At 46.4% G+C, this 26,888-nt stretch overlaps 1 protein-coding gene across 1 annotated transcript in view; it reads right to left on the bottom strand.

The window, feature by feature from the left end:
* Nucleotides 1-6,158: 6,158 nt before the first annotated feature.
* LOC139753903 (uncharacterized) overlaps nt 6,159-26,888 on the bottom strand; it is a 50,739-nt gene continuing 30,009 nt past the window's right edge. Inside the window, exons 6-9 of the mRNA XM_071670860.1 lie at nt 11,732-11,830; nt 10,464-11,258; nt 10,175-10,238; nt 6,159-8,232 (exon numbers count right to left, since the gene is read on the bottom strand). Of these exons, the coding sequence (XP_071526961.1) occupies nt 10,206-10,238; nt 10,464-11,258; nt 11,732-11,830 (927 nt within the window). The 3' untranslated portion in view covers nt 6,159-8,232; nt 10,175-10,205. The remainder of the gene's footprint in view (nt 8,233-10,174; nt 10,239-10,463; nt 11,259-11,731; nt 11,831-26,888) is intronic.

The raw sequence follows: 26,888 nt of genomic DNA, 5'->3' as shown, positions 1-26,888 counted from the left end.
AAAGGAAACTATAAAACCATAAACACCTCACACAGTGAGGCAGGCTAGGAGGCCGAATGCCAAAACCTGACTATAGAGCAGTAGTTTGAGAGTCTGTGATATCTACAACGAGGGCGTAGTGAGACAGATTCCCTCCCAGCAGTAGAGCACAGAAAGAGAGGAACAAAGGATAGATTCCTTCCCAGCAGAAAGAGAGGAACGAAGGAAAGATCAAAGGTATAGTTCATCAGGTGTAAATAAGAGTATGGGAACACAGAGACACATTACGGTGGAGATATAGAAAACAGAAGTGGCACTTGAAGGATAAGAGAGAGAAAAAAGATAAGTGAGGTTATGACAGATACCCCGATAATAACTCAGAGGAACAACCTAAACTATATATATATATATATATATATATATATATATATATATATATATATATATATATATATATATATATGAATGACGAATCATCTGTAACGAAGGAAACAACGAGGAAACCTGGAGGGAAAAGTGAATGATCACAGCAGAAAGAATATTTTAGGACGATCGAAGTTTCCAAGTGAGTTTACCCAAAGGTATCAATACTACCAGGCAAAGAGAGGTAAGATACCTTCGACAATATTGAGAAGAAGGTCATAAAAGAGAAGAGGTTCATGAAGAAGTGGGATCTCAGGAAATTCCATGAACCAGATAGCATCTCGCTACTGTATTTAGGGAATCTGTCTAAGAAATATCTCCCTAAATAAAGGCAAAGTTCCGTTAGAATGGAAGAGAACCAAGGTAGCGCCCATATTCGAAAGAAGGGCGACAGAGAAACATCACTGAACTACATACCAGTGTCACCAGTGAACATCACCTGGCATGGTAGCGGAGAACACAGTCAAGTTGAAAGAGTTCTTGATTGGTATGACCTGCTTCAGTAGAGGCCAACTTGGATCTAGCACGGGAAGTTCGTACGTGACGAATCTTTTGGATTTCTAAGGGAAAGTAAGCGGTATCCCAAGTATATAAGAATGAGGGGTTAGACTGCGTGTTCTTTTATTACTGTCCCTAGTAGGCGATTGCTGGTAAAGGTAGACGCCCAAGCTGGGAATCATGAGATTGGAAGACAAACTAAATATGGTCAACCTCATTGCTGCCTTCAAGGTACAAGGTGATGAAATGTTTAGGAATATATATATATATATATATTATCCCTGGGGATAGGGGAGAAAGAATACTTCCCACGTATTCCCTGCGTGTCGTAGAAGGCGACTAAAAGGGGAGGGAGCGGGGGGGCTGGAAATCCTCCCCTCTTGTTTTTTTTTTTTTTTTAATTTTCCAAAAGAAGGGACAGAGAAGGGGGCCAAGTGAGGATATTCCCTCAGAGGCCCAGTCCTCTGTTCTTAACGCTACCTTGCTAACGCGGGAAATGGCGAATAGTTTGAAAGAAAGAATATATATATATATATATATATATATATATATATATATATATATATATATATACGACGGACATTCCACCTGAGCTAGAATATGTCGCAAGTGTCCGGCCTTGACACCTCAGGGGTCACAGAGAGGATTGCAACAAGAATAGAACGAGAATCATAGAGAATAGGGAAAGCTTTCAGTCATGCCACTTCGTAGAAAAAGAAGGATAAGACGACATGATAGATACACAGAAATTCCTGAGACCATGTTGACGTGAGCAAGAGCAATTTTGCGAAAACATAAGAGAACTCCAGAACAAGAAGACATAACTGGAGGTCAGGGAAGAGAGAAAGCGTGAGGAGGGACATGAAGAAGCATTTCTCCAGCAGCAGAATTGTGGACACGTAGAACTAGCTACACCACAATGAATCAAATGCTCGTATCGCTGAAAAATTGATAATCAAATAATGATAATAAAAAGACAAGGATAAGAGGTTAAGCACCGTTTCTACATACATGAACAAGTCGTAACAAATAACTGGATAACAGATAAGTGAGCATGCTTGCACAGGCCAATCACAGAAACACCCACGTCTCTTTTCTTCTTCCCCACCTCACACACCCGAGACGGGGAACCGCAGGAGGATGACGTATAATAACGGTAGTGGCCGGGTTCTTCTTGCCCTCTGTTGATTCTGACCGTCCGTGACCCTGGATGGGGACGGTAAACAACCCAAGGTCTCGCAGTCATGGTGCACTACACGCCGCAAGTTTTCCCGGTGATGATAATGCCACAACCTCTAAAGGCAGTAAATCATCTTATTCACCATGCATATATATATATATATATATATATATATATATATATATATATATATATATATATATATATATATATATATATTTTTTTTTTTATATATATATATATATATATATTCTCTAGCTGCCATGTGTAATGCACCGAAACCACAGCTTCCTCTCCACATCCACGCCCCACAGACTTCTTCATGGTTTACCCCGGACGCTTTACATGCCCTGGGTCAATCCAATGACGACAAGTCCACCTTTGTACACCAAATAGTCCCAGTTCCCTCTTTCCCACGCACACCTTTCACCCTCCTGCATGTTCAGGCTCCGATCGCTCAAAATCTTTTTGACTCCATCCTTCCATCTCCAATTTGGTCTCTCGGTTCTCCTTGATACCTCCACTTGTGACACACATCCTCTTTGTCAGCCTTTCTTCACTCATTCTCTCCATATGTCCAAACCATTTCAGCACACCCTCTTCTGCTTTGTCAACCATACTCTTGTTATAACCACAACTCTCTCGTATCCTTTTCTTATTCGATGAAGCCACCTCACACCACAGACTGACCTCACACACTTAATTTCCAGCACGTCCACCCTCCCTACTCAACACATCTTCATTGCCTCACATCCATACAACATCACTGAGACTACGATACCTTCAAACATACCCATCTTCGCCCTCCCAGATAACAACCTCTCTTCTCACACATTCCTAAGTGGTCCAAGAACCTTCGCCCTCCTTCCCCACCTTATGACTCACTTCTGCCTTCATGGTTCCATTTGCTGTCATGTCCACCCCCAAGTATCTAAAACACTTCACTTTCTCCATATTTTCTCTATTCAAACTCACACCCCATCTAACCTGTCCCTCTGCCCTGCTAAACCTAATAACTTTGCATTCATTCACATTAACTCTCAACTCCTCATCTTTTCACACACTCTCCCAAAATCAGTCACCAATTTCTGCAGTTTCGCACTCGAATCTATCGCCAGTGCTGTGTCATCGGTAAACATCAAGACTCAAATTAAGCTCCCCTCACTCAACACACAGATAAATACTTTTATGATTGTATGATTACTTGAGTTAGATGGGACTAGCCTTATGATATTCCCAATCCGTCATACGAATTTCCAGGGGATTTTTACTCCGATTGAACGCAGTCTTGAGCCTTATCTAATTTCGATGCGTTGTCTGTAGTATCATTTAACCATTGTTTTCCATGATACCTTATCACATGTCTGTGATGTTACAGAGGAAATCTGCTGTCATGGATGAGGGAACATGGTTGATCCTTGATGAGCCATATGTCTTTATGTTGTGGGTTAGTACGTCATCTCGGGATCTGTTCATCTGGCTATTTGTATAACCACGTACCTACCCACGGTCTTCATGGCTATCTGTGTAACCACGTACCTACCCACGGTCTACATGGCTTTCTGTATAACCACGTACCTACCCACGGTCTTCATATATCTTTTGAGATAAAGACATATCATGGAATGACCGTAGTTTTTGACATATGTTTACAATAGTTGGCTGGAGTAAGTTAAAACTGGTCCTTATTTTAGTTAAATTTAACATGATTGTAACTGACTAGAAATGCCAAGGGATTCGTGAAAACGACACGCGCACAGAGGCACACAGTGAAAGATTTAAAGAAAACACATAATAAAAATGCAAAGGATTAGAGGTGGGGGTAATAACACACACACACACACACACACACACACACACACACACACACGTAACCAGGACCTCCACGCCTGCTGCCGAGGAGCAAGGTTCTTGTGAAACAACACCTGCCTCTGTACAGCTTCATGGAGTTCGGTTCGTCGACCAAACCATCGTATGCCTCACTTTGGCTTCTGTTTACGGCGCCATCCTTCCTTCCCCAGGCTCCCCCCACGCGTGTTGCCGCCTCCTTCTGCTTTATCCCTGCTGAGTCGTTTGTTCGTCCTCGCCGTGGTGTGCGTGTGTGCGTTCTTGCTCACTGAGGTGCTTGGGCGTTTTGAACGAGGCGCCCGTCTTACTGAGGTGTTCTAGCGTCCATACAGGAGCCAAAAGGACAATATACGATTGACGTCGCGCTTGGGATGAGAGGAGTTGACATCCACCGCCGGGTGGAGCACGCAAGCCTCGGATGATGAAATAGGAAACATCAAAGCCATCATAAAGTCGGCCAATTATTCCTTCCTCCACATTGGCTCTGCTGGGGGATGTAGGCCATGCAAATTATATCTCTCACTATGAAATGATAAGGTGACTGTTGAGTGTATTGTTGGGATAAATAGGTCGCTCTTTGATATCGCTTGTTGTGGAGAGGAGGAAACGCGATTACGTAATGAGATGATATATTTTTCCCCCCTTGGCTACGTTGCAAGGAATGTATGTCATTAACATTTTTAACGATGATAAATCCACTCCGGTCGTGGTGACAATGATGCAGAATCCAGCATACAACACCCCGAAGGGCGTGGTGGGTACAATGCATCGAAGGTGCTTTGTATGTCACAGCAGATGCTCTCCAGGAATGAGGGCTTGTTTTCATATCATATATCATGACGTCGTCTTGTGAGGAAGTCTCCTCAGGAATGGCGCATGAGTCAGGACGACAGGTAGATAGTAACCAGGTCCTGATCTTCTGGCTTGATGACAACCCTCCATCAGGGAGGAAGGTTATCACATGTCTCCACAATTCGTATGGGCAGGACACTGTCTTTATAAAGAACAAACCACTTACCCAGTGGACATACAGAAACTTTTACACGAGTACAGGACACACATATGCCTGACCCCCTTCCATGCCTGAGGCTTCTGAGTAGTATAGACCCACACACACACACACACACACACACACACACACACACACACACTGAGTAAGTCTGGCAGGTCTCCTGGTGCCTTCAATTTTGTTCTTATGAGTCCTATTCCTTACATCATAGCTCCCAGACCTTACCATATATCTCTTTCTTGTCATAACTATACCCATCCCTTTTAAAGAACATTTGTACTCTAAACAATGTCTAACCTTAAAGAAATTCTTCTTCTTCGTCATCATCTCCCATACGCAGCTTATACACGTCTTTCCACACACTGGATATCTGCTGTAATATGTTCGGTTCCACAGCTGATCAGGTTTCTGTCCTCATTCAGTCAATATCGGTGTTTACAGTTGTCTTCATGACGACGTTCTGATCCATCATGACGTAATCTAGTTTCCCTGCGAACCAACCTGCCTCCTGTGTGATAGCCTTGCCCTTCTTATGGCTGGGCTTGCTGGACAAAGGCAAGTTTGCTCTTCTCATGATCAAGCCAATATGTCACTAATACACAGGGGTATTCCCAATGATGAAATGTAATCGATTCGTTATACTGTATTCTGTTATCATGTCGTACGTAAACTTGTCTTCGGATTACGTCAGACAGTCTGATGGTGTCAAGAATGGGAAGAATAGTCTGATGTTTTCGTGAATAAGCCTGGTGTCCATCACTATATAACGGTCTGATTTTGCGTGTGCAGGCAGAATCCGGTAACACACACACACACACACACACACACACACACACACACACACCTCATTTTGATGGTGGCATTGAGGTTAATACAATATGGTATGTATTTCTGTTACCCAACCTACACTGCTGGTTAGTAGTTTAAGATCCTATTCCTAAAGGCTTAATCGTTCACTCTTATTTACTTTGATGCTTTGTCATCACATATAGACTTTTTACTGAACTGCCTCATTCCCTTCTCGATCCCATTGACTCCCATACACCTGACCAAAACAAAGCAGAGCAGAATGAACAACACTTAATTGACAAAACCTCTTTTGAGCATGGTCTCAACTTGAACTGGTTGTTCTAATCTCCTGGGTATATTGAGGCAAGGAACTATGACATAGGAAGAGAAAAACGACCTTTAACTTTTTTTTATTAACATATCGGATTTGTTTTGCACATTATCAATAAAAAATGCTGGGCTGCAAGTACTGTAGGATGAGAGGAAGAATCACACACACATATATATATATATATATATATATATATATATATATATATATATATATATATATATATATATATATATGGCATATAAGACACCGGCGTGAAATAACTCCTGCAATTTCAATAGTCTGATGGGAACTTTTTTCCATTGGAAAAAATTGCCACTCCTTTTGCAGTCATTTACATTCTTGTAAAAGAAAATTCTATATATAATTCTTGCATTGAAAGTGACATCTTACACAGCTGGCTGTAAATTAATGCGAAATGTCAAAAAGCATGAATTGCTAACTGTACTGGGAGTGGAAATCATGAACACCCACTTGTAATAAACCCATCTATAACAAAAAAAGTTCTATGATTTTTTTTCCTAGCCATAAGATGTTGACACAAGTCTATTTGTGGTTCAGCTGACCCCCTGAACCCCACCACTTGGGTCAGTTTACCCCCTAGACCAGCTGGCTCCTGGACCAGAGAATATGGGTCGCCTCCTGGACCCGACTGTGATGAAAGGGGATTGGATGATCCATCAAAGTTTTACGCTCAAAGTTTTCATAGTTGATAGATGACACTTTGATCTCAATTACGCAGAGCTGTGGGATTACGTTTTTGCATTAAACTGGAGGAGACTTTTATACTCGTGGGGCTCTGCCTCTTGAACTGAACTGGTATCAGACAACTGTATAAGCTTCTGTTTTCTGTCCACATTCACAATCATTCACTTTATTCAATTCAGCCACAACCCCTGTGCTATGAAAATACTTCTTTACCTTTTTTAAAAAGTTTCTTGTTAAATTGCATGTTAGGATATTTGGTTTTAATATCCTTGCATGTCTCGAAAAACTCTTCAATGTTGACATCATCAAAATGGTTTAAGAATATATGGTAGTGAACAGGTCACTCCTTACTCTTCTCCCACCATTTGTGAACAAATATAAGGCCGCCAACCTCTCCCTGTACTTCAGCTTAACTTAGATAGAAGGGAACAAAGGACGGCTGTCAGGGACATGAAAATGGGCTGAGGTCACCAGTGGAATGCCCCAGGGGTCTGTTGTGGGACCCTTACTTTCCTTGATCTATGTAAAGGACTAGCCGGAAGGATTGGACTCGTGCCTCCATATGTTTACAGATGATGCCAAGATCACGAGAGAAGTGACAATCGAAAAGGATTGCATCAACCTGCAAGGGACACAGACAAACTCCTAAGTCGGTGTGATACATGGTCGATGATATTAAACCCGTAAGGTAAGGAGGAATGGGACTCAGCGAAAGAAGGTCTCGACATGAACATCATTTAGAGTGCAGGAATATGTTTCTGGAGAGATCTGGGAGTAGACATCGTCCCCGACCTGAAGCTGCTTGAGTCCCATATTCGAGGGATCGTAAGGAGATAAACTGTTTGCTAGCCAACCCTGGATAGCAACAAAGATGTTACCAGAATAAAGAGAACTGAGATACTGGAAGAAGACTGAGGTCTTCTATTTGTCCACCATGGAAGACTGAAGAGTAAGGGGTGTTATAATCACAACACTTAAGTGTCTAAACCAGGTTGATGAGGTCAACGGTGAAGAACTCTTCCATCTTCGAAAATTGCCAGGATAGAACAATCAGAGACAATAGTATAGAAGAAGGCAAGAAATCTATTAGTAAAAAAAGGTAAAAAAGTATTCTTACAGTGAAAGAGTGGTGGACTGAATAAACTTGATAACTGAATTGTGAATGCAGACAGCACACACACAAGAACATGTATGATAGCTTAGATCTTCCTCCCCGACCTGTACAAGTAGGTAATTACACACACACACACACACACACACACACACACACACACACACACACACATACCACCACATAAAAATACATGTACAGACAGACAAATAAATAGAAAGACACATATTTTATTGTCTTATATCACGTCTCGTTACAACAGGTAAAAGCACATATATCATCTGGGGTAATGGACGGCATCATCTCCTCCGCCTGCACGCTCGACCAGTCGTGCTAGCCAGCGACGTGAAGACCATCTGGGAAGAGAGAAAAGAAATGAGAAAGTAAGGACCGGAAGTTAGGAAGGTAAAGCTCGAATGTAATTCCTGTAAAATATCTTTTTTTACTTGTTTGTTAGTTTGATCGTATGAACGATCATTTGAGTGTTGGCTATAATCATGATAATCCATTTCTCCAGACCATACTGGACCCGATAGTGGTTAAAATGGAATAGAGTTTGAGTTGTGGAAGATGTTGTGAAGTTACTGATGTGTATATATATATATATATATATATATATATATATATATATATATATATATATATATATATATATATATATATATGAGAAAGTAAGTGCGATAACTTAACCTCTTGATTATAATGACTCGACCCACTGAATATGACGAAGTTTGTGGTCGTATTCAGAGGGCTTATGTAATGTTAATCAAAGACTGGAGTCGTGCTGAAAGAGATTAGATCGTACATTGCACTTTAACTTCTGGGTCGTGGAGGGCACGCATCTAGTGATCCTGTTTCATTTTAAGCGCATTTTGGTCGACGGATCATTAAGGGTAATTGGGCAGTGGCCGAACTAGTGGCTTATCACTGCCGGTGTTACTGTTGCTAGGTCATGGGAGGAGGTTTACCCACAGAGACACGAGAGTAAGGCACATGTTGTGTCCACACTGGCAAGAGGAACGTGTGGCGCTGAGAGTGAGTGACGCTTTATGTGGTCCACTCCAGCCTCATGGACACTCCTCACCAACGGTCTGAGCTCCTTTCTCTCTCTCTCTCTCTCTCTCTCTCTCTCTCTCTCTCTCTCTCTCTCTCTCTCTCTCACAAACACACACACATATATGTGTGTGTGTGTGTGTGTGTGTGTGTGTGTGTGTGTGTGTGTGTGTTTATATGAGTGAGGAAAGATTGACAAAGAGGATATATGTGTCAGAGGTGGAGGGAACGAGGAGAAGTGGGAGACCTAATTAGAGGTGGAAGGATGAAGCGAAAAAGATTTTGAGCGATCGGGGCCTGAACATCCAGGAGGGTGAAAGGCGTGCAAGGAATAGAGTGAATTGGAACGATGTGGTATACCGGGGTCGACGTGCTGTCAATGGATTGAACCAGGGAATGTGAAGTGTCTGGGGTAAACTATGGAAAGTTTTGTGGGGCTTGGATGTGGAAAGGGAGCTGTGGTTTCGGTGCATTACACATGACAGCTAGAGACTGAGTGTGAACGAATGTGGCCTCTGTTGTCTCCTAGCGCTACCTAGCGCGCACGCGTGGGGAGGGGGTTGTCATTTCATTTGTGGCGGGGTGGCGGCGAGAATGGATGAAGGCAGCATGTATGAATATGTACATGTGAATATATGTATATGTCTTTGTATGTATATGTATGTATACGTTGAAATGTATAGGTATGTATATGTGTGTGTGTGGACGTGCTGTCCACACACGCACATATTCTTTCGTCTGTTTCCTTGCGCTACCTCGCTAACGCGGAAGACAGCGTCGAAGTATAAGATATATATATATATATATATATATATATATATATATATATATATATATATATATATATATATATATATATATATATAAATATAAAGCACATGCATCACCAGACTCAGGCTGATTATGGTAGCGCTGCGAGGAAAATCACACTACAAACGAATCCATCATTTCCCTGCTACTGGAAGTAGCGCAGCCGTGAAGCGGCAGAAGCCCTTTCAGAGAGAGAGAGAGAGAGAGAGAGAGAGAGAGAGAGAGAGAGAGAGAGAGAGAGAGGTTTTGGGGGTTTGATAGTAATATTAATGATGATAATATACAACCACACAGCCGCTGACAACGACACAAATGCTCCACAAAATCTGATGAGAGGTATGTATGTACTGGGTGTTGGAACAGGGGTCATTCCAGTCACAGTCCCCCCCCCTTCCCTCTCTGAGTTGGGGGATAAACAGCATGAAAGTAATTTACCTCTAAATTCTCTTCAGTCAGCGTCGCCATGTTAGCCGTCTTCAGCCGTGTCCTCCGACTCTTTCTGTGGGAATATGATTATTTTGTGTTGGTTTAGTCTGCTGCAGTTCTGCACCATCCTGCTGACCTAATGTCAATGACTGTTATATATCATTTGACTACTGTATAAACACTGATAACTATAGTAATAGCTAATATATATACCAGACAGACAAACAGACAGACATATACGAGAGGGTTGGTTGAAACAGACATACAGACCCTCAGTTTATGGTCATCCAGCACCCACCTTCTGCCCATTTTCTTCTTCGTCAGCTCCTGCCTTGTCTTCTTCCGCTGGGGCGTCACTGGCTGGCGCATCGTCCGCTGGTGCGTCGTTCGTTGGTGCTTCGTCCGCTGGTGCGTCGTCCGCTGGTGCATCTTCCGCTGGTGCATCGTCTGCTGGTTTGTCGTCCGCTGGTGCATCGTCCGTTGGTGCTGCGTCGTCCGCTGGTGCACTGTCCGCTGGTGCATCTTCCGCTGGTGCATCGTCTGCTGGTGCATCTTCCGCTGGTGCATCGTCTGCTGGTTTGTCGTCCGCTGGTGCGTCGTCCGCTGGTGCATCGTCTGCTGGTGCGTCGTCCGCTGGTGCACTGTCCGCTGGTGCATCGTCCGCTGGTGCGTCGGCCGCTGGTGTACCATCCACTGGAGTGTCGGCCGCTGGTGCGTCGTCCGCTGGTGTACCATCCACTGGTGCGTCGACTGCTGGTGTGTCGGCCGCTGGTGCGTCGTCCTTCGCTGCGTCTCCCGCCGGTGTTTCGTCTGGCGCATTCACATCCTCCGCCCCATCACCGGCCTCTCTCGTTCCGTCATCGTCCTTCTCTTTCGCTGGAGCGATGACTTTCCCATCACCTTCCTCCTTCTCTTCTTTCGTTTCGTTGTTTCCGCCGCCGCCCTGGCCTCCTTCGGTGTCTTGCGTGGATTCCTTGGAGGCTAAGGTTTGCTCGACCTCGCTGTGGCCGTTCCTGGACGCCCAGGTCTGCAGGTCAAGGTTTTCCTTGCCGTCGTCGACGGGGATCAACAAACCCTGGTGCTGCGCGTTGGCCTGGGAACGGAACCAACAATGTGAGAGAATGGGAGGAAGTTGTAAGGGCCGAGACGACAAAGATGAATCAAGATTGAAAGGTCTAAATACCCATCAACCCCAGAGAGCCACAATACCCACCACTCCAGAGAGCCAAAATACCCACTACCTCAGGAGAGGCAAAGTACCCACCAACCCAGGGTAGCCACAATACCCACATCCCAGGATAGCCACAATATTCACACCCTCAGTGTAGCCACATTACCCACACCCCAGGATAGCCACAGTACCCACCAGGAGACCCACAGTACTGACCACCCCAGGAGATCAAAAATACCCAACCACAATACTTACTAGCCTCTCGGACCCACAGTTTCAACCCACAGTTCTTACCACTGCAAGCGACTCCACAATACCATAACACACGACCCACACTACTCACAACCCCAGGAGGAGCCACGGCACCATCACCCCAGGTGACATGCGACACTCACCAAGAGGAGAGCTATTACGGCGGCGGTGTTGTTGGCCTTGGCTGCTGTGACGAGGGGCGCCTCTGTGTTGGAGTCCGTGGGGTCCACGTTGGCACCCAGCTGAGGAAAGAGGTTGGGTCATACGTTAGACGAAGGGTACCACACACACACACAAACACACACACACGCACACACACACACACACACAAACACACACACGCACACACACACACACACACACACACACACACACACACAACACGCACACACACACACGCACACACACACACACACAAACACACACTCACACACAAACACGCACACACACACACACACACACACATTATATATATATATATATATATTATATATATATATTGTACAAAGGCAAAGGGGATAAGAGTGAGTGCTCAAATTACAGAGGTATAAGTTTGTTGAGTATTCCTGGTAAATTATATGGGAGGGTATTGATTGAGAGGGTGAAGGCATGTACAGAGCATCAGATTGGGGAAGAGCAGTGTGGTTTCAGAAGTGGTAGAGGATGTGTGGATCAGGTGTTTGCTTTGAAGAATGTATGTGAGAAATACTTAGAAAAGCAAATGGATTTGTATGTAGCATTTATGGATCTGGAGAAGGCATATGATAGAGTTGATAGAGATGCTCTGTGGAAGGTATTAAGAATATATGGTGTGGGAGGAAAGTTGTTAGAAGCAGTGAAAAGTTTTTATCGAGGATGTAAGGCATGTGTACGTGTAGGAAGAGAGGAAAGTGATTGGTTCTCAGTGAATGTAGGTTTGCGGCAGGGGTGTGTGATGTCTCCATGGTTGTTTAATTTGTTTATGGATGGGGTTGTTAGGGAGGTAAATGCAAGAGTTTTGGAAAGAGGGGCAAGTATGAAGTCTGTTGGGGATGAGAGAGCTTGGGAAGTGAGTCAGTTGTTGTTCGCTGATGATACAGCGCTGGTGGCGGATTCATGTGAGAAACTGCAGAAGCTGGTGACGGAGTTTGGTAAAGTGTGTGGAAGAAGAAAGTTAAGAGTAAATGTCAATAAGAGCAAGGTTATTAGGTACAGTAGGGTTGAGGGTCAAGTCAATTGGGAGGTGAGTTTGAATGGTGAGAGGCTGGAGGAAGTGAAGTGTTTTAGATATCTGGGAGTGGATCTGTCAGCGGATGGAACCATGGAAGCGGAAGTGGATCATAGGGTGGGGGGAGGGGGCGAAAATTCTGGGAGCCTTGAAAAATGTGTGGAAGTCGAGAACATTATCCCGGAAAGCAAAAATGGGTATGTTTGAAGGAATAGTAGTTCCAACAATGTTGTATGGTTGCGAGGCGTGGGCTATGGATAGAGTTGTGCGTAGGAGGATGGATGTGCTGGAAATGAGATGTTTGAGGACAATGTGTGGTGTGAGGTGGTTTGATCGAGTAAGTAACGTAAGGGTAAGAGAGATGTGTGGAAATAAAAAGAGCGTGGTTGAGAGAGCAGAAGAGGGTGTTTTGAAATGGTTTGGGCACATGGAGAGAATGAGTGAGGAAAGATTGACCAAGAGGATATATGTGTCGGAGGTGGAGGGAACGAGGAGAAGAGGGAGACCAAATTGGAGGTGGAAAGATGGAGTGAAAAGGATTTTGTGTGATCGGGGCCTGAACATGCAGGAGGGTGAAAGGAGGGCAAGGAATAGAGTGAATTGGAGCGATGTGGTATACAGGGGTTGACGTGCTGTCAGTGGATTGAATCAAGGCATGTGAAGCGTCTGGGGTAAACCATGGAAAGCTGTGTAGGTATGTATATTTGCGTGTGTGGACGTGTGTATGTACATGTGTATGGGGGGGGTTGGGCCATTTCTTTCGTCTGTTTCCTTGCGCTACCTCGCAAACGCGGGAGACAGCGACAAAGTATAAAAAAAAAAAAAAAAAAAAAATATATATATATATATCATCCCTGGGGATAGGGGAGAAAGAATACTTCCCACGTATTCCCTACGTGTCGTAGAAGGCGACTAAAAGGGAAGGGAGCGGGGGCTGGAAATCCTCCCCTCCCGTTTATAATTTTCCAAAAGAAGAAACATAGAAGGGGGCCTAGGGAGGATATTCCCTCAAACGCTCAGTCCTTTGTTCTTAACGCTACCTCGCTGACACGGGAAATGGCGAATTGTATGAAAAAAAAATATTTATAGTGTATGTGTGTGTGTGTGTGTGTGTGTGTGTGTGTGTGTGTGTATATGCTGCCAAGCTCCGACTGTCAGAGGTTACATCGCGAGTCAAAAGTCACTTTGGCGAGGCTGTATGATTGAAAGTTTAGTCTCGTCAAAAAACTTTTCACTCTAGAGGAGTCTGCATTTCCCTGCAATTGGAATTAGTGCAGCCTTGGCCTTCGGGAGCCTTGATAAAGGACTCCTTCGTAGTAAATGATCCTGGGGTAAGTATAAAAAAAGAAACAAAGTTTAAAGATAAAGAAAATATATGAATCTATATGAATATAGATAGATAGATAGATAGATAGATAGGTAGATAGATAGGTAAATAGACAGAAAGATAAAAAGATGAGCAGAAAGAGAGGGAGACAGACTTTTCTTCAGTTCCTCCTGGGTCAGAGGTATCGTGTTGATTTACACACACACACACACACACACACACACACACACACACACACACACAGGTGGACCTTGGAATTACTCTGGAGCGTAAACATTGCCTCACGTCATGCCGAGATAACGTGACCCGAGTCCCTCAAGATTGTCTGGGTGACCTGGGGGACAGGTCAAGCTGCAGGTCAGTGACCAAGATTCTTACCTTAATTCTCGACTTCTTTCTCCCTGATTCTTAACAGCATTTTTGACAAGGGTCGTCCATGTTTTGTTCTATAACTTCGTACTTCTGCATCTGATTCCTGTGTGGTGTTCGCTGGATTATTTCACTTTCTGATTCTTAGTTATTGTGTGATTATCATGATTCTCCTACTTTGATTCTCGTTGTTTTTTTGGTGATATTGTGACAATGACTCATGTTCTTCGATGTAGGTTCAGCCGACTTCAAAGTTGAGTGATGCTGAATCTCACAGTGATTCCAGTCCTTTTATTGACTGATTCTCAGTCTGATGACGAGACTGATTCTTAGTCTGATGACGAGACTGATTCTCAGTCTGATGACGAGACTGATTCTTAGTCTGATGACGAGACTGATTCTTAGTCTGATGACGAGACTGATTCTTAGTCTGATGACGAGACTGATTCTTTGTACGAATCTGAGACTGATTCTCATTAGCCTAAAAGTGATTCTCTCTTATGTGATGATGCATAACCATCCCTTCTTACTCTTTTTTTCTCGTTATTATCAGCACTCTTAGTCTAACTTTTGATATAGATTTTGAAATAGATTTTGAACTAACAGCAGCAGACAGACGTGCAAAATATCCCCCAGGAATTTCATGCTGTCCCATGAAGCATTTTACTCTCTGTCCCACGTTCGTATCCCGTGGATAGATGGGATAGTGCCACTGGAATGACCTCAAACCCCCCACCCCCCACCCCCCGGCGGCCAGAGGCCACCTGACCCCCCCTTTAGTCTGGGGAGGGGGGGGGGGGGTGGCTAGGAGGGTCACGTCAAGTCACAGGGTCAGAGGTGAGGTCACATGGAAGGTAACACAGCAGAACCTACCTGCAGCCGCTAATGATGGGCCGGCCAGGGGTTGTTGGCATCACGCAAGGCAAAGCGCTGGGTCTGAGCGGGTTAATGAGCGACTTAGGATATCCACTCTCTCTCTCTCTCTCTCTCTCTCTCTCTCTCTCTCTCTCTCTCTCTCTCTCTCTCTCTCTCACACACACACACATGCATATAATGCACACACACAGTCACTATACCATTGGTGTTATACGTTATATTTCACGATGAAATAATCAAGACAATATTGACATGACCAATACAGGAATGCACGATAACTAGTATACATAAAAGATGTGAAAGTGAGACAATCATGGGCATTAATTGACCTGTGGACCGACTCCCGACCTGTGCACCCGAGCTCAGGCGTCATGGTCAGCAACGCTAACCGTTGCACCACAGAGGTTCATTAATATATATATATATATATATATATATATATATATATATATATATATATATATATATATATATATATATATATATATATATATATAAATATATATATATATATATATATATATATATATATATATATATATATATATATTTCTTTTTTTCTTTTCTTTCAAACTATTTGCCATTTCCCGCGTTAGCGAGGTAGCGTTAAGAACAGAGGACTGGGTCTTTGAGGGAATATCCTCACCTGGCCCCCTTCTCTGTTCCTTCTTTTGGAAAATTAAAAAAAAAACGAGAGGGGAGGATTTCCAGCCCTCCCCTTTTAGTCGCCTTCTACGACACGCAGGGAATATGTGGGAAGTATTCTTTCTCCCCTATCCCCAGGGATAATATATATATATATATATATATATATATATATATATATATATATATATATATATATATATATATATATATATATATATATATATTAACTGAAGGTTAATGGGGTATAAACTTTCATAACCACAACCAGGGCAGGTTCCAAGAACCTGACTGATGCGTGTCAGGTTTCCACAACCTTATGTATGGTCTTGCTCTGTGTTGTTTCCAGATGTGTCATCTGATGTGTTATCCTTGTCATCCGTGGCTTGACATCCCTCATCCGTGACCCGACCTCCCTCATTCGTAACCTTACTTCTCATCATCCTTGACCTGACCTCCGTCATTCTCGACCCTATTGCTCGTCATTCATGACCTCTTCCCGCTGGTCCATCCGACAGATATTTGGAAGTAGAAAAAACAATGATCCAGTCATAAACTATAGTGCTGGCCCCAGTTACATAAGAGAGTAAAATCCTTGTTTAATCTCCTCTTCGAAATCCCATCTCTGGCCTCTACTTAATCCGCCTCCCTCTGTAATCAGCAAGATGCACAGTTTTATGGATAATGCGTTGCTACTTTCTCGTCGACTCTTCTTCCCCCCCACGTTCGAAGAATGAGACGTGATCACGTCAATCATCACGTTAGAAAAGGACGTGTAATCACCCACCTACACATACATGAGACAGACACACGGACACGAGGAACTCAAGGGAACGACGTGGAATTAAGATTATCTCATATGATAACAAATGTTATTGTCAGAGATAAGAATATTGCCCTAAGGGACATAACTTGGAAGGTAATGGTCGAGAAAAGATAAGACAAGGGAAGGAGAGAGAGAGAGAGAGAGAGAGAGAGAGAGAGAGAGAGAGAGAGAGAGAGAGAGAGAGAGACCGGGGTTGTCCACCTAGCGGTGACCAAGTTAACCCACAGTAAGCGGTATCGTATGCATCAATCACTGACGTCATGACAGTTCCTGGTGAGGAGGAGATGTCATCCCGTCTGATGAAAGAGTATCGTAACTTGTCTAATGGTCGCTGGTTTTAGTGATTTCCCCGTAGTTTCCACGCTGATTAATAACGTTTGCTTCTGCTTGTTGCTTTAACTTCGGGAGGAGATGAATCTCCTGTGTGCTGGAAGTTCCCGAGAGGGATGCTGTCTGGTGAAGTCATGTCGCAACTTCTTTTGTCTTTCAAGCACCATACTTCCTCACACACACACACACACACACACACACACACACACACACACACACACACACACACACACACACACACACACACACGAAGACCATACCGTCATGCCCAAGGGCCGAATCATCGTGCTCAAGGGTCTTTAACGACGTACTCAAGGGCTGTACCGTCATGCTCAAGGTTTGTACAGTCGTGCTCAAGAGTCTTACCGTCGTGTTTCCGTGTCGTAATGTCGTATCTAAGGGCCGTATCTTCGTACTTTAGGGCAATACCGTCGTGCTCAAGGGTCGTACCGTCGTGCTCAAAGGTCGTACCGTCGTGCTCAAGGGTCATACTGTCGTGCTCAAGGGTCGTACCGTCGTGCTCAAAGGTCGTACCTTTGTGCTCAAGAGTGTATATAAGTCATCAACCTCAGCAGAGACATATAGATCTATCTGCTGCTAACATTTCCAGGTCATCACAGAGTCTTGGAGAGTTACGATATGTATAGATGTAGCTTCCTGGGGATGATACAAGATAACCAGAGACTAGAGCTCTCTGGGGTCAGCAGTAGTCAGTACTGAACTGTCTGGGGTCAGCAGTACTCAGCACTGAACTCTCTGGGGTCGGCAGTACTCAGCACTGAGCTCTCTTTGGCCAGCAGTAGTCACCACTGAACATTCTGGGGTCAGCAATAAACTCTGGGGACAGCAGAGTCAGCACTGAACTCTCTAGGGTCAGCAGTAGTCAGCAATGAACTCTCTGAGGTCAGCTGGAGGCAGCTACTGGACTCTCTTAGGTCAGCAGTAGTCATCCCTGAACACCCTGGTTTCAGCGGTAGTCAGCACTGGACTCTCTGGGGTCAGCAGTAGTCAGCACTGGACTCTTTGGGGCCAGCAAGAATCAGCCAAGAACTTTCCTGATCAGCAGAAGTCAGCCAGAGAGTCACCTGTGCTCATGAGACTCCATCATCTCTGACTCCGCTGGACCAGCAGGACTCTCCTGCACCAGCAGTAGAAGGTGGGCCAAGGACATTCTTGGAGAGGATGGGGTCACACAGACTCTCCTAAGTCAGTAGGATTTCGCTAAGGACTCTGCGGTTCAATGGAAAGACTCTCCCGACCTCGAAGGCATTACCTGGGGACTCTGCTGGTACAGCGAGAGTGAGGGGCCAGGAACACTCTCCCTGGGCCAGTAGAGTCAGTCAGACCAGGTGTTCTCAAACTGTGGGTCGCGACCGACTTGTGGGTCGTGATCGGGGCCTTGGTAGGTCGCGGGATGATTCCGAAAATGACAGGTGAATTTCCGTGATAAGTTCACTTACTTACATTGTTACGGATGGTGTTTGTAAGTAGCAGTAGTTAACCCTGATCAATAACGTGTTGGGGCTGTATGCTGTGGCGGACTTGACCAATGGAGTGGCAAATCTTTAGATGAATCGATGAAAAACGATGGAAAAAGAGAGTTATACAGGGTGTGCTGGGATGATTCATCAGATAACAGGTTCCTGTTGGAGAGAAGTACTTGCGTAGGACGTGGGTGGGAGATTGATTACGGGGATATTAAGCTATGGCGAGACAGTGGGAGGAAAGGGAACACCTCACTGTGTGGGTTCCCCCTGAGGTCTCTACTCTCCAAGACTCTGTCTAGTCACGACCACAGCTCATCTCTCCTACCTGACCCTCACGGTGGACTGGGGTCACCAGGTTGTGAGAAAAACGACCTGACGCTTCAACGTTGCTCTCATATTTAGTCTTCTTAAGATGACCAACCATTCACTCAGTCAGTCTGTCTATAAGTTGGTGAATTCAGCAGTCAGCCAACGGGCAGTTCACTTAATATGTTAATACAAAATGTATGTCTGTGCATATACACTTTATCGCTTTATTTGGTATATATATATTTGTGTTCATATTTGAGTATTTTATCTCTTACGGGCGTTTTTCCAATGGTATAGTATATTAGTATTGATAATGATAATAAAAAACAATGATAATAATGATAATGATAACATACTTCTATACAAATGTTTCCCCCACCTCTGCGAGGCAGCGTCATGAACATACGAACAACGGTGTCAGTCGCACATATCATCTGAAGTGTTCAAACATAATGCGATTAAACCAGAGCTTACCATCCTCAGCCAAACTCCACAAACTATTCCATGGTTTACCTTGACACCTGCATATGCCCTGGCTCAGCTCACTGACAACCCGTCCTCCCCGTATACCACATCATTCCAATTCATTTTCTTCCATGCAAACCTCTCACCCTCCTGAGTTCTCAGGGCCCCGATACCCTCAAAGCATCTTTCATTCCATCCTTCTACTTTCTGATCTTCCCCTCCCTCTTCATCCCTCCACTTTTGACACGTAGATCCTCCGAGTCAGTCCTACCTCACTCGTCCTTTCCATAGGCTCGAACCATATCAGTACATCGTAGTCAGTTCTTTCAGTCAAACTCTGCTTACTCGTACAATTCTCTCTTACACACTCATCTCTAAGTCACCGACCCTCCTCACACCACATAACGTCTTTTGGCATGTCATTTCCAGCAGGTCCATCCTTCCCCCGTTCTTTTATATTCAGAGCCAAAGACTCGCACCCATACAACACCGTCGCCATAACCATACCGTCAAACATGCCCATCATAACCCATACTGACCTCTCTATTTTACACAACTCCTGCATGTACCCAGGACATTTTGCCCTCCTCCCCCACCTTATGACTTACTCCAGTCCCCGTGGTTCCACCCGCTGCCACGTCCACTCCCAGGTACCTCTAACACTCCTCATACTCCAGGTTCTTGCCACTCACACTTCCCCTCAGACCACCTTGACTTAACCCTCTTACTGCAACTTATTATGACTTACTTTTGTTCATATTGTCTCAATTTTCTCCTCCCACACATACTTCCAGATGATCATTTATTATTATCATTATCCATTATTATTATTATTATTATCATTATTATTATCATTATTATCATTATTATTATTTATTATTATTATTATTATTATTATTATTTATTTATTTATTTATTTATTAATTTTGCTTTGTCGCTGTCTCCCGCGTTTGCGAGGTAGCGCAAGGAAGCAGAAGAAAGAAATGGCTCAACCCACCCCCATACACATGTATATACACACACACGTCCACACACGCAAACCTACACACCCATACATCTCAATGTACACATATATATATACACACACAGACACATACATATATACCCATGCACACAATTCACACTGCCTGCCTTTATTCATTCCCATCGCCACCTCGCCACACATGGAATACCATCCCCCTCATGTGTGCGAGGTAGCACTAGGAAAAGACAACAAAGGCCCCATTCGTTCATACTCAGTCTCTAGCTGTCATATAATGCCCGAAACCACAGCTCCCTGTCCACATCCAGGCCCCACACAACTTTCCATGGTTTACCCCAGACGCTTCACATGCCCTGATTCAATCCACTGACAGCACGTCAACCCCGGTATACCACATCGATCCAATTTACTCTATTCCTTGCCCTCCTTTCACCCTCCTGCATGTTCAGGCCCCGATCACACAAAATCCTTTTCACTCCATCTTTCCACCTCCAATTTGGTCTCCCACTTCTCCTCGTTCCCTCCACCTCCGACACATATATCCTCTTGGTCAATCTTTCCTCACTCATTTTCTCCATGTGCCCAAACCATTTCAAAACACCCTCTTCTGCTCTCTCAACCATGCTCTTTTTATTTCCACACATCTCTCTTACCCTTACATTACTTACTCGATCAAACCACCTCACACCACACATTGTCCTCAAACATCTCATTTCCAGCACATCCACCCTCCTGCGCACAACTCTATCCATAGCCCACGCCTCGCAACCATACAACATTGTTGGAACCACTATTCCTTCAAACATACCCATTTTTGCTTTCCGAGATAATGTTCTCGACTTCCACACATTCTTCAAGGCTCCCAAAATTTTCGCCCCCTCCCCCACCCTATGATCCACTTCCGCTTCCATGGTTCCATCCACTGACAGATCCACTCCCAGATATCTAAAACACTTCACTTCCTCCAGTTTTTCTCCATTCAAACTCACCTCCCAATTAACTTGACCCTCACCCCTACTGTACCTAATAACCTTGCTCTTATTCACATTTACTCTTAACTTTCTTCTTCCACACACTTTACCAAACTCAGTCACCAGCTTCTGCAGTTTCTCACATGAATCAGCCACCAGCGCTGTATCATCAGCGAACAACAACTGACTCACTTCCCAAGCTCTCTCATCCCCAACAGACTTCATACTTGCCCCTCTTTCCAGGACTCTTGCATTTACCTCCCTAACAACCCCATCCATAAACAAATTAAACAACCATGGAGACATCACACACCCCTGCCGCAAACCTACATTCACTGAGAACCAATCACTTTCCTCTCTTCCTACACGTACACATGCCTTACATCCTCGATAAAAACTTTTCACTGCTTCTAACAACTTGCCTCCCACACCATATATTCTTAATACCTTCCACAGAGCATCTCTATCAACTCTATCATATGCCTTCTCCAGATCCATAAATGCTACATACAAATCCATTTGCTTTTCTAAGTATTTCTCACATACATTCTTCAAAGCAAACACCTGATCCACACATCCTCTACCACTTCTGAAACCGCACTGCTCTTCCCCAATCTGATGCTCTGTACATGCCTTCACCCTCTCAATCAATACCCTCCCATATAACTTACCAGGAATACTCAACAAACTTATACCTCTGTAATTTGAGCACTCACTCTTATCCCCTTTGCCTTTGTACAATGGCACTATGCACGCATTCCGCCAATCCTCAGGCACCTCACCATGAGTCATACATACATTAAATAACCTTACCAACCAGTCAACAATACAGTCACCCCCTTTTTTAATAAATTCCACTGCAATACCATCCAAACCTTATTATTATTATTATTATTATTATTATCATCATTATTATTATTATCATTATTATTATCATTATTATTATCGTTATTGTTATTACTATTATTATCATTATTATTATTATTATTATTATTATTATTATTATTATTATTATTATTATCATTTTTATTATTATTATTATTATTATTATTATTATTATTATTATTATCATTATTATTATCATTATTATTATTACTATTATTATCATTATTATTATCATTATTATTATTATTATTATTATTATTATTATTATTATTAATATTAATGATAATAATCCCGTTACAAGAGAGCAACTGGTAACAAGATAGTGCAGGAGCGTGACGTCAGAGCATCCAGCCAGGCTCCTGTATAACGCGATATAAATTCTCTCGTTAGACAGCAAACATCGTACACGTGGTTAGCTGCATGAATCCAGGGCAATTACCCTTAAACGACCAATTAGTGATTAGGCTTTCCCCTAGCAATTTGAGGTCCCGTGGGCCAGACTTGCACGTTAGGGTTAGACGTGCAAGCCTTTGAATACGATGAATTCATTTTCTTTTTTTTTTCTTTGTTTTTTTAGGTATTTCACTTACCTGATAGATGGTCTTAGAGTCTGCCTAGGTGAGTCTCTGGTGAGTGTGCTCACCTAAAACCCGTCCCTAAGGGCTTTAGGTACTGTATCTACACACACACACACACACACACACACACAGACACAGACAGACAGACAGACAGACAGACAGACAGACAGACAGACACACACACACACACACACACACACCAGGGAGGGAGTTCGACATTATTCCTAACCTGCCCCCAGACTCCCCACCTCAGGAGAAAGTCAAGGAGACGAGCCGTGTGCTGACATGTATATATTTGCACTGTACTGATGTTCATGGCTGAGGAAATATTCAGCAAATTATTGACGTTCAACGTGAGGCTCAGACGAGCCATATGCTTCTCAGGTTTGGTCGCAGCAACCACAGTATTAAATCAACGTGTTACACACACGTCCAGAGGAAGGCAGCCAAATTGGCGGGACCAGAATTAAGAGCGCCGAGTTTAAGGGTATGTTATGTTTGTCTTCACTATGGAGTAAAGAAGAGTGAGGGGTGACCTGATCCCAAGCTTTTTTAAAAGGTTTTTAAACCAGAATGATGACATAGTGAACAGATCTTTGTAAGACGTAAGCATAGAAGAGAGATCAAGATTTAACATGAAATTGGACAAAAAACTTGTTTAAGATGATGCAAAGAATGACTGACTGTATGTGTAGTGGATAAGTGGAATATACTGAATGAAGAAATAATCAGTTCAGGCAGCTTACAAAAGAAGTTTAAATTTTTTTTTTTTTATAACAGTAGAGGAAGCTCAAGCACTGGCACCCCACCAGTGTAAAATTCCCTTCCCGTACAACATCAGTCGGTAATTATATGTAACCAACTACAAGAAAGGTAATGTACAAACAAACAAACACTGAACCAACCCTCACGAAGGGTTAGCCATGTGGATAACGAGTTTAACCTGGATGACATGACCCTAACTCAGGAATGAAGAATGACCAGCTAGATGGTGAGGAGCCAGCTGGGTAGCGAGGACCCAGATGGGTAGTGAGGACCCAGCTGGGTAGCGAGGACCTAGCTGGGTAGCGAAGACCCAGCTGGGTAGCGAAGACCCAGCTGGGTAGCGAGGACCCAGCTGGGTAGCGAGGACCTAGATGGGTAGTGAGGACCCAGCTGGGTAGCGAGGACCCAGCTGGGTAGTGAGGACCCAGCTGGGTAGTGAGGACCTAGATGGGTAGTGAGGACCCAGCTGGGTAGCGAGGACCCAGCTGGGTAGCGAGGACCCAGCTGGGTAGCGAGGACCCAGCTGGGTAGCGAGGACCCAGCTGGGTAGCGAGGACCCAGCTGGGTAGCGAGGACCCAGCTGGGTAGCGAGGACCCAGCTGGGTAGCGAGGACCCAGCTGGGTAGCGAGGACCCAGCTGGGTAGCGAGGACCCAGCTGGGTAGCGAGGACCCAGCTGGGTAGCGAGGACCCAGCTGGGTAGCGAGGACCCAGCTGGGTAGCGAGGACCCAGCTGGGTAGCGAGGACCCAGCTGGGTAGCGAGGACCCAGCTGGGTAGCGAGGACCCAGCTGGGTAGCGAGGACCCAGCTGGGTAGCGAGGACCCAGCTGGGTAGCGAGGACCCAGCTGGGTAGCGAGGACCCAGCTGGGTAGCGAGGACCCAGCTGGGTAGCGAGGACCCAGCTGGGTAGCGAGGACCCAGCTGGGTAGCGAGGACCCAGCTGGGTAGCGAGGACCCAGCTGGGTAGCGAGGACCCAGCTGGGTAGCGAGGACCCAGCTGGGTAGCGAGGACCCAGCTGGGTAGCGAGGACCCAGCTGGGTAGCGAGGACCCAGCTGGGTAGCGAGGACCCAGCTGGGTAGCGAGGACCCAGCTGGGTAGCGAGGACCCAGCTGGGTAGCGAGGACCCAGCTGGGTAGCGAGGACCCAGCTGGGTAGCGAGGACCCAGCTGGGTAGCGAGGACCCAGCTGGGTAGCGAGGACCCAGCTGGGTAGCGAGGACCCAGCTGGGTAGCGAGGACCCAGCTGGGTAGCGAGGACCCAGCTGGGTAGCGAGGACCCAGCTGGGTAGCGAGGACCCAGCTGGGTAGCGAGGACCCAGCTGGGTAGCGAGGACCCAGCTGGGTAGCGAGGACCCAGCTGGGTAGCGAGGACCCAGCTGGGTAGCGAGGACCCAGCTGGGTAGCGAGGACCCAGCTGGGTAGCGAGGACCCAGCTGGGTAGCGAGGACCCAGCTGGGTAGCGAGGACCCAGCTGGGTAGCGAGGACCCAGCTGGGTAGCGAGGACCCAGCTGGGTAGCGAGGACCCAGCTGGGTAGCGAGGACCCAGCTGGGTAGCGAGGACCCAGCTGGGTAGCGAGGACCCAGCTGGGTAGCGAGGACCCAGCTGGGTAGCGAGGACCCAGCTGGGTAGCGAGGACCCAGCTGGGTAGCGAGGACCCAGCTGGGTAGCGAGGACCCAGCTGGGTAGCGAGGACCCAGCTGGGTAGCGAGGACCCAGCTGGGTAGCGAGGACCCAGCTGGGTAGCGAGGACCCAGCTGGGTAGCGAGGACCCAGCTGGGTAGCGAGGACCCAGCTGGGTAGCGAGGACCCAGCTGGGTAGCGAGGACCCAGCTGGGTAGCGAGGACCCAGCTGGGTAGCGAGGACCCAGCTGGGTAGCGAGGACCCAGCTGGGTAGCGAGGACCCAGCTGGGTAGCGAGGACCCAGCTGGGTAGCGAGGACCCAGCTGGGTAGCGAGGACCCAGCTGGGTAGCGAGGACCCAGCTGGGTAGCGAGGACCCAGCTGGGTAGCGAGGACCCAGCTGGGTAGCGAGGACCCAGCTGGGTAGCGAGGACCCAGCTGGGTAGCGAGGACCCAGCTGGGTAGCGAGGACCCAGCTGGGTAGCGAGGACCCAGCTGGGTAGCGAGGACCCAGCTGGGTAGCGAGGACCCAGCTGGGTAGCGAGGACCCAGCTGGGTAGCGAGGACCCAGCTGGGTAGCGAGGACCCAGCTGGGTAGCGAGGACCCAGCTGGGTAGCGAGGACCCAGCTGGGTAGCGAGGACCCAGCTGGGTAGCGAGGACCCAGCTGGGTAGCGAGGACCCAGCTGGGTAGCGAGGACCCAGCTGGGTAGCGAGGACCCAGCTGGGTAGCGAGGACCCAGCTGGGTAGCGAGGACCCAGCTGGGTAGCGAGGACCCAGCTGGGTAGCGAGGACCCAGCTGGGTAGCGAGGACCCAGCTGGGTAGCGAGGACCCAGCTGGGTAGCGAGGACCCAGCTGGGTAGCGAGGACCCAGCTGGGTAGCGAGGACCCAGCTGGGTAGCGAGGACCCAGCTGGGTAGCGAGGACCCAGCTGGGTAGCGAGGACCCAGCTGGGTAGCGAGGACCCAGCTGGGTAGCGAGGACCCAGCTGGGTAGCGAGGACCCAGCTGGGTAGCGAGGACCCAGCTGGGTAGCGAGGACCCAGCTGGGTAGCGAGGACCCAGCTGGGTAGCGAGGACCCAGCTGGGTAGCGAGGACCCAGCTGGGTAGCGAGGACCCAGCTGGGTAGCGAGGACCCAGCTGGGTAGCGAGGACCCAGCTGGGTAGCGAGGACCCAGCTGGGTAGCGAGGACCCAGCTGGGTAGCGAGGACCCAGCTGGGTAGCGAGGACCCAGCTGGGTAGCGAGGACCCAGCTGGGTAGCGAGGACCCAGCTGGGTAGCGAGGACCCAGCTGGGTAGCGAGGACCCAGCTGGGTAGCGAGGACCCAGCTGGGTAGCGAGGACCCAGCTGGGTAGCGAGGACCCAGCTGGGTAGCGAGGACCCAGCTGGGTAGCGAGGACCCAGCTGGGTAGCGAGGACCCAGCTGGGTAGCGAGGACCCAGCTGGGTAGCGAGGACCCAGCTGGGTAGCGAGGACCCAGCTGGGTAGCGAGGACCCAGCTGGGTAGCGAGGACCCAGCTGGGTAGCGAGGACCCAGCTGGGTAGCGAGGACCCAGCTGGGTAGCGAGGACCCAGCTGGGTAGCGAGGACCCAGCTGGGTAGCGAGGACCCAGCTGGGTAGCGAGGACCCAGCTGGGTAGCGAGGACCCAG

Source organism: Panulirus ornatus, chromosome 16 (assembly GCF_036320965.1).
Source record: "Panulirus ornatus isolate Po-2019 chromosome 16, ASM3632096v1, whole genome shotgun sequence".
NCBI classification, from domain to species: Eukaryota; Metazoa; Arthropoda; class Malacostraca; order Decapoda; family Palinuridae; genus Panulirus; species Panulirus ornatus.
Note: the sequence above shows the minus strand (reverse complement) of the source record. Positions and strands in the feature narration are given on the sequence as shown.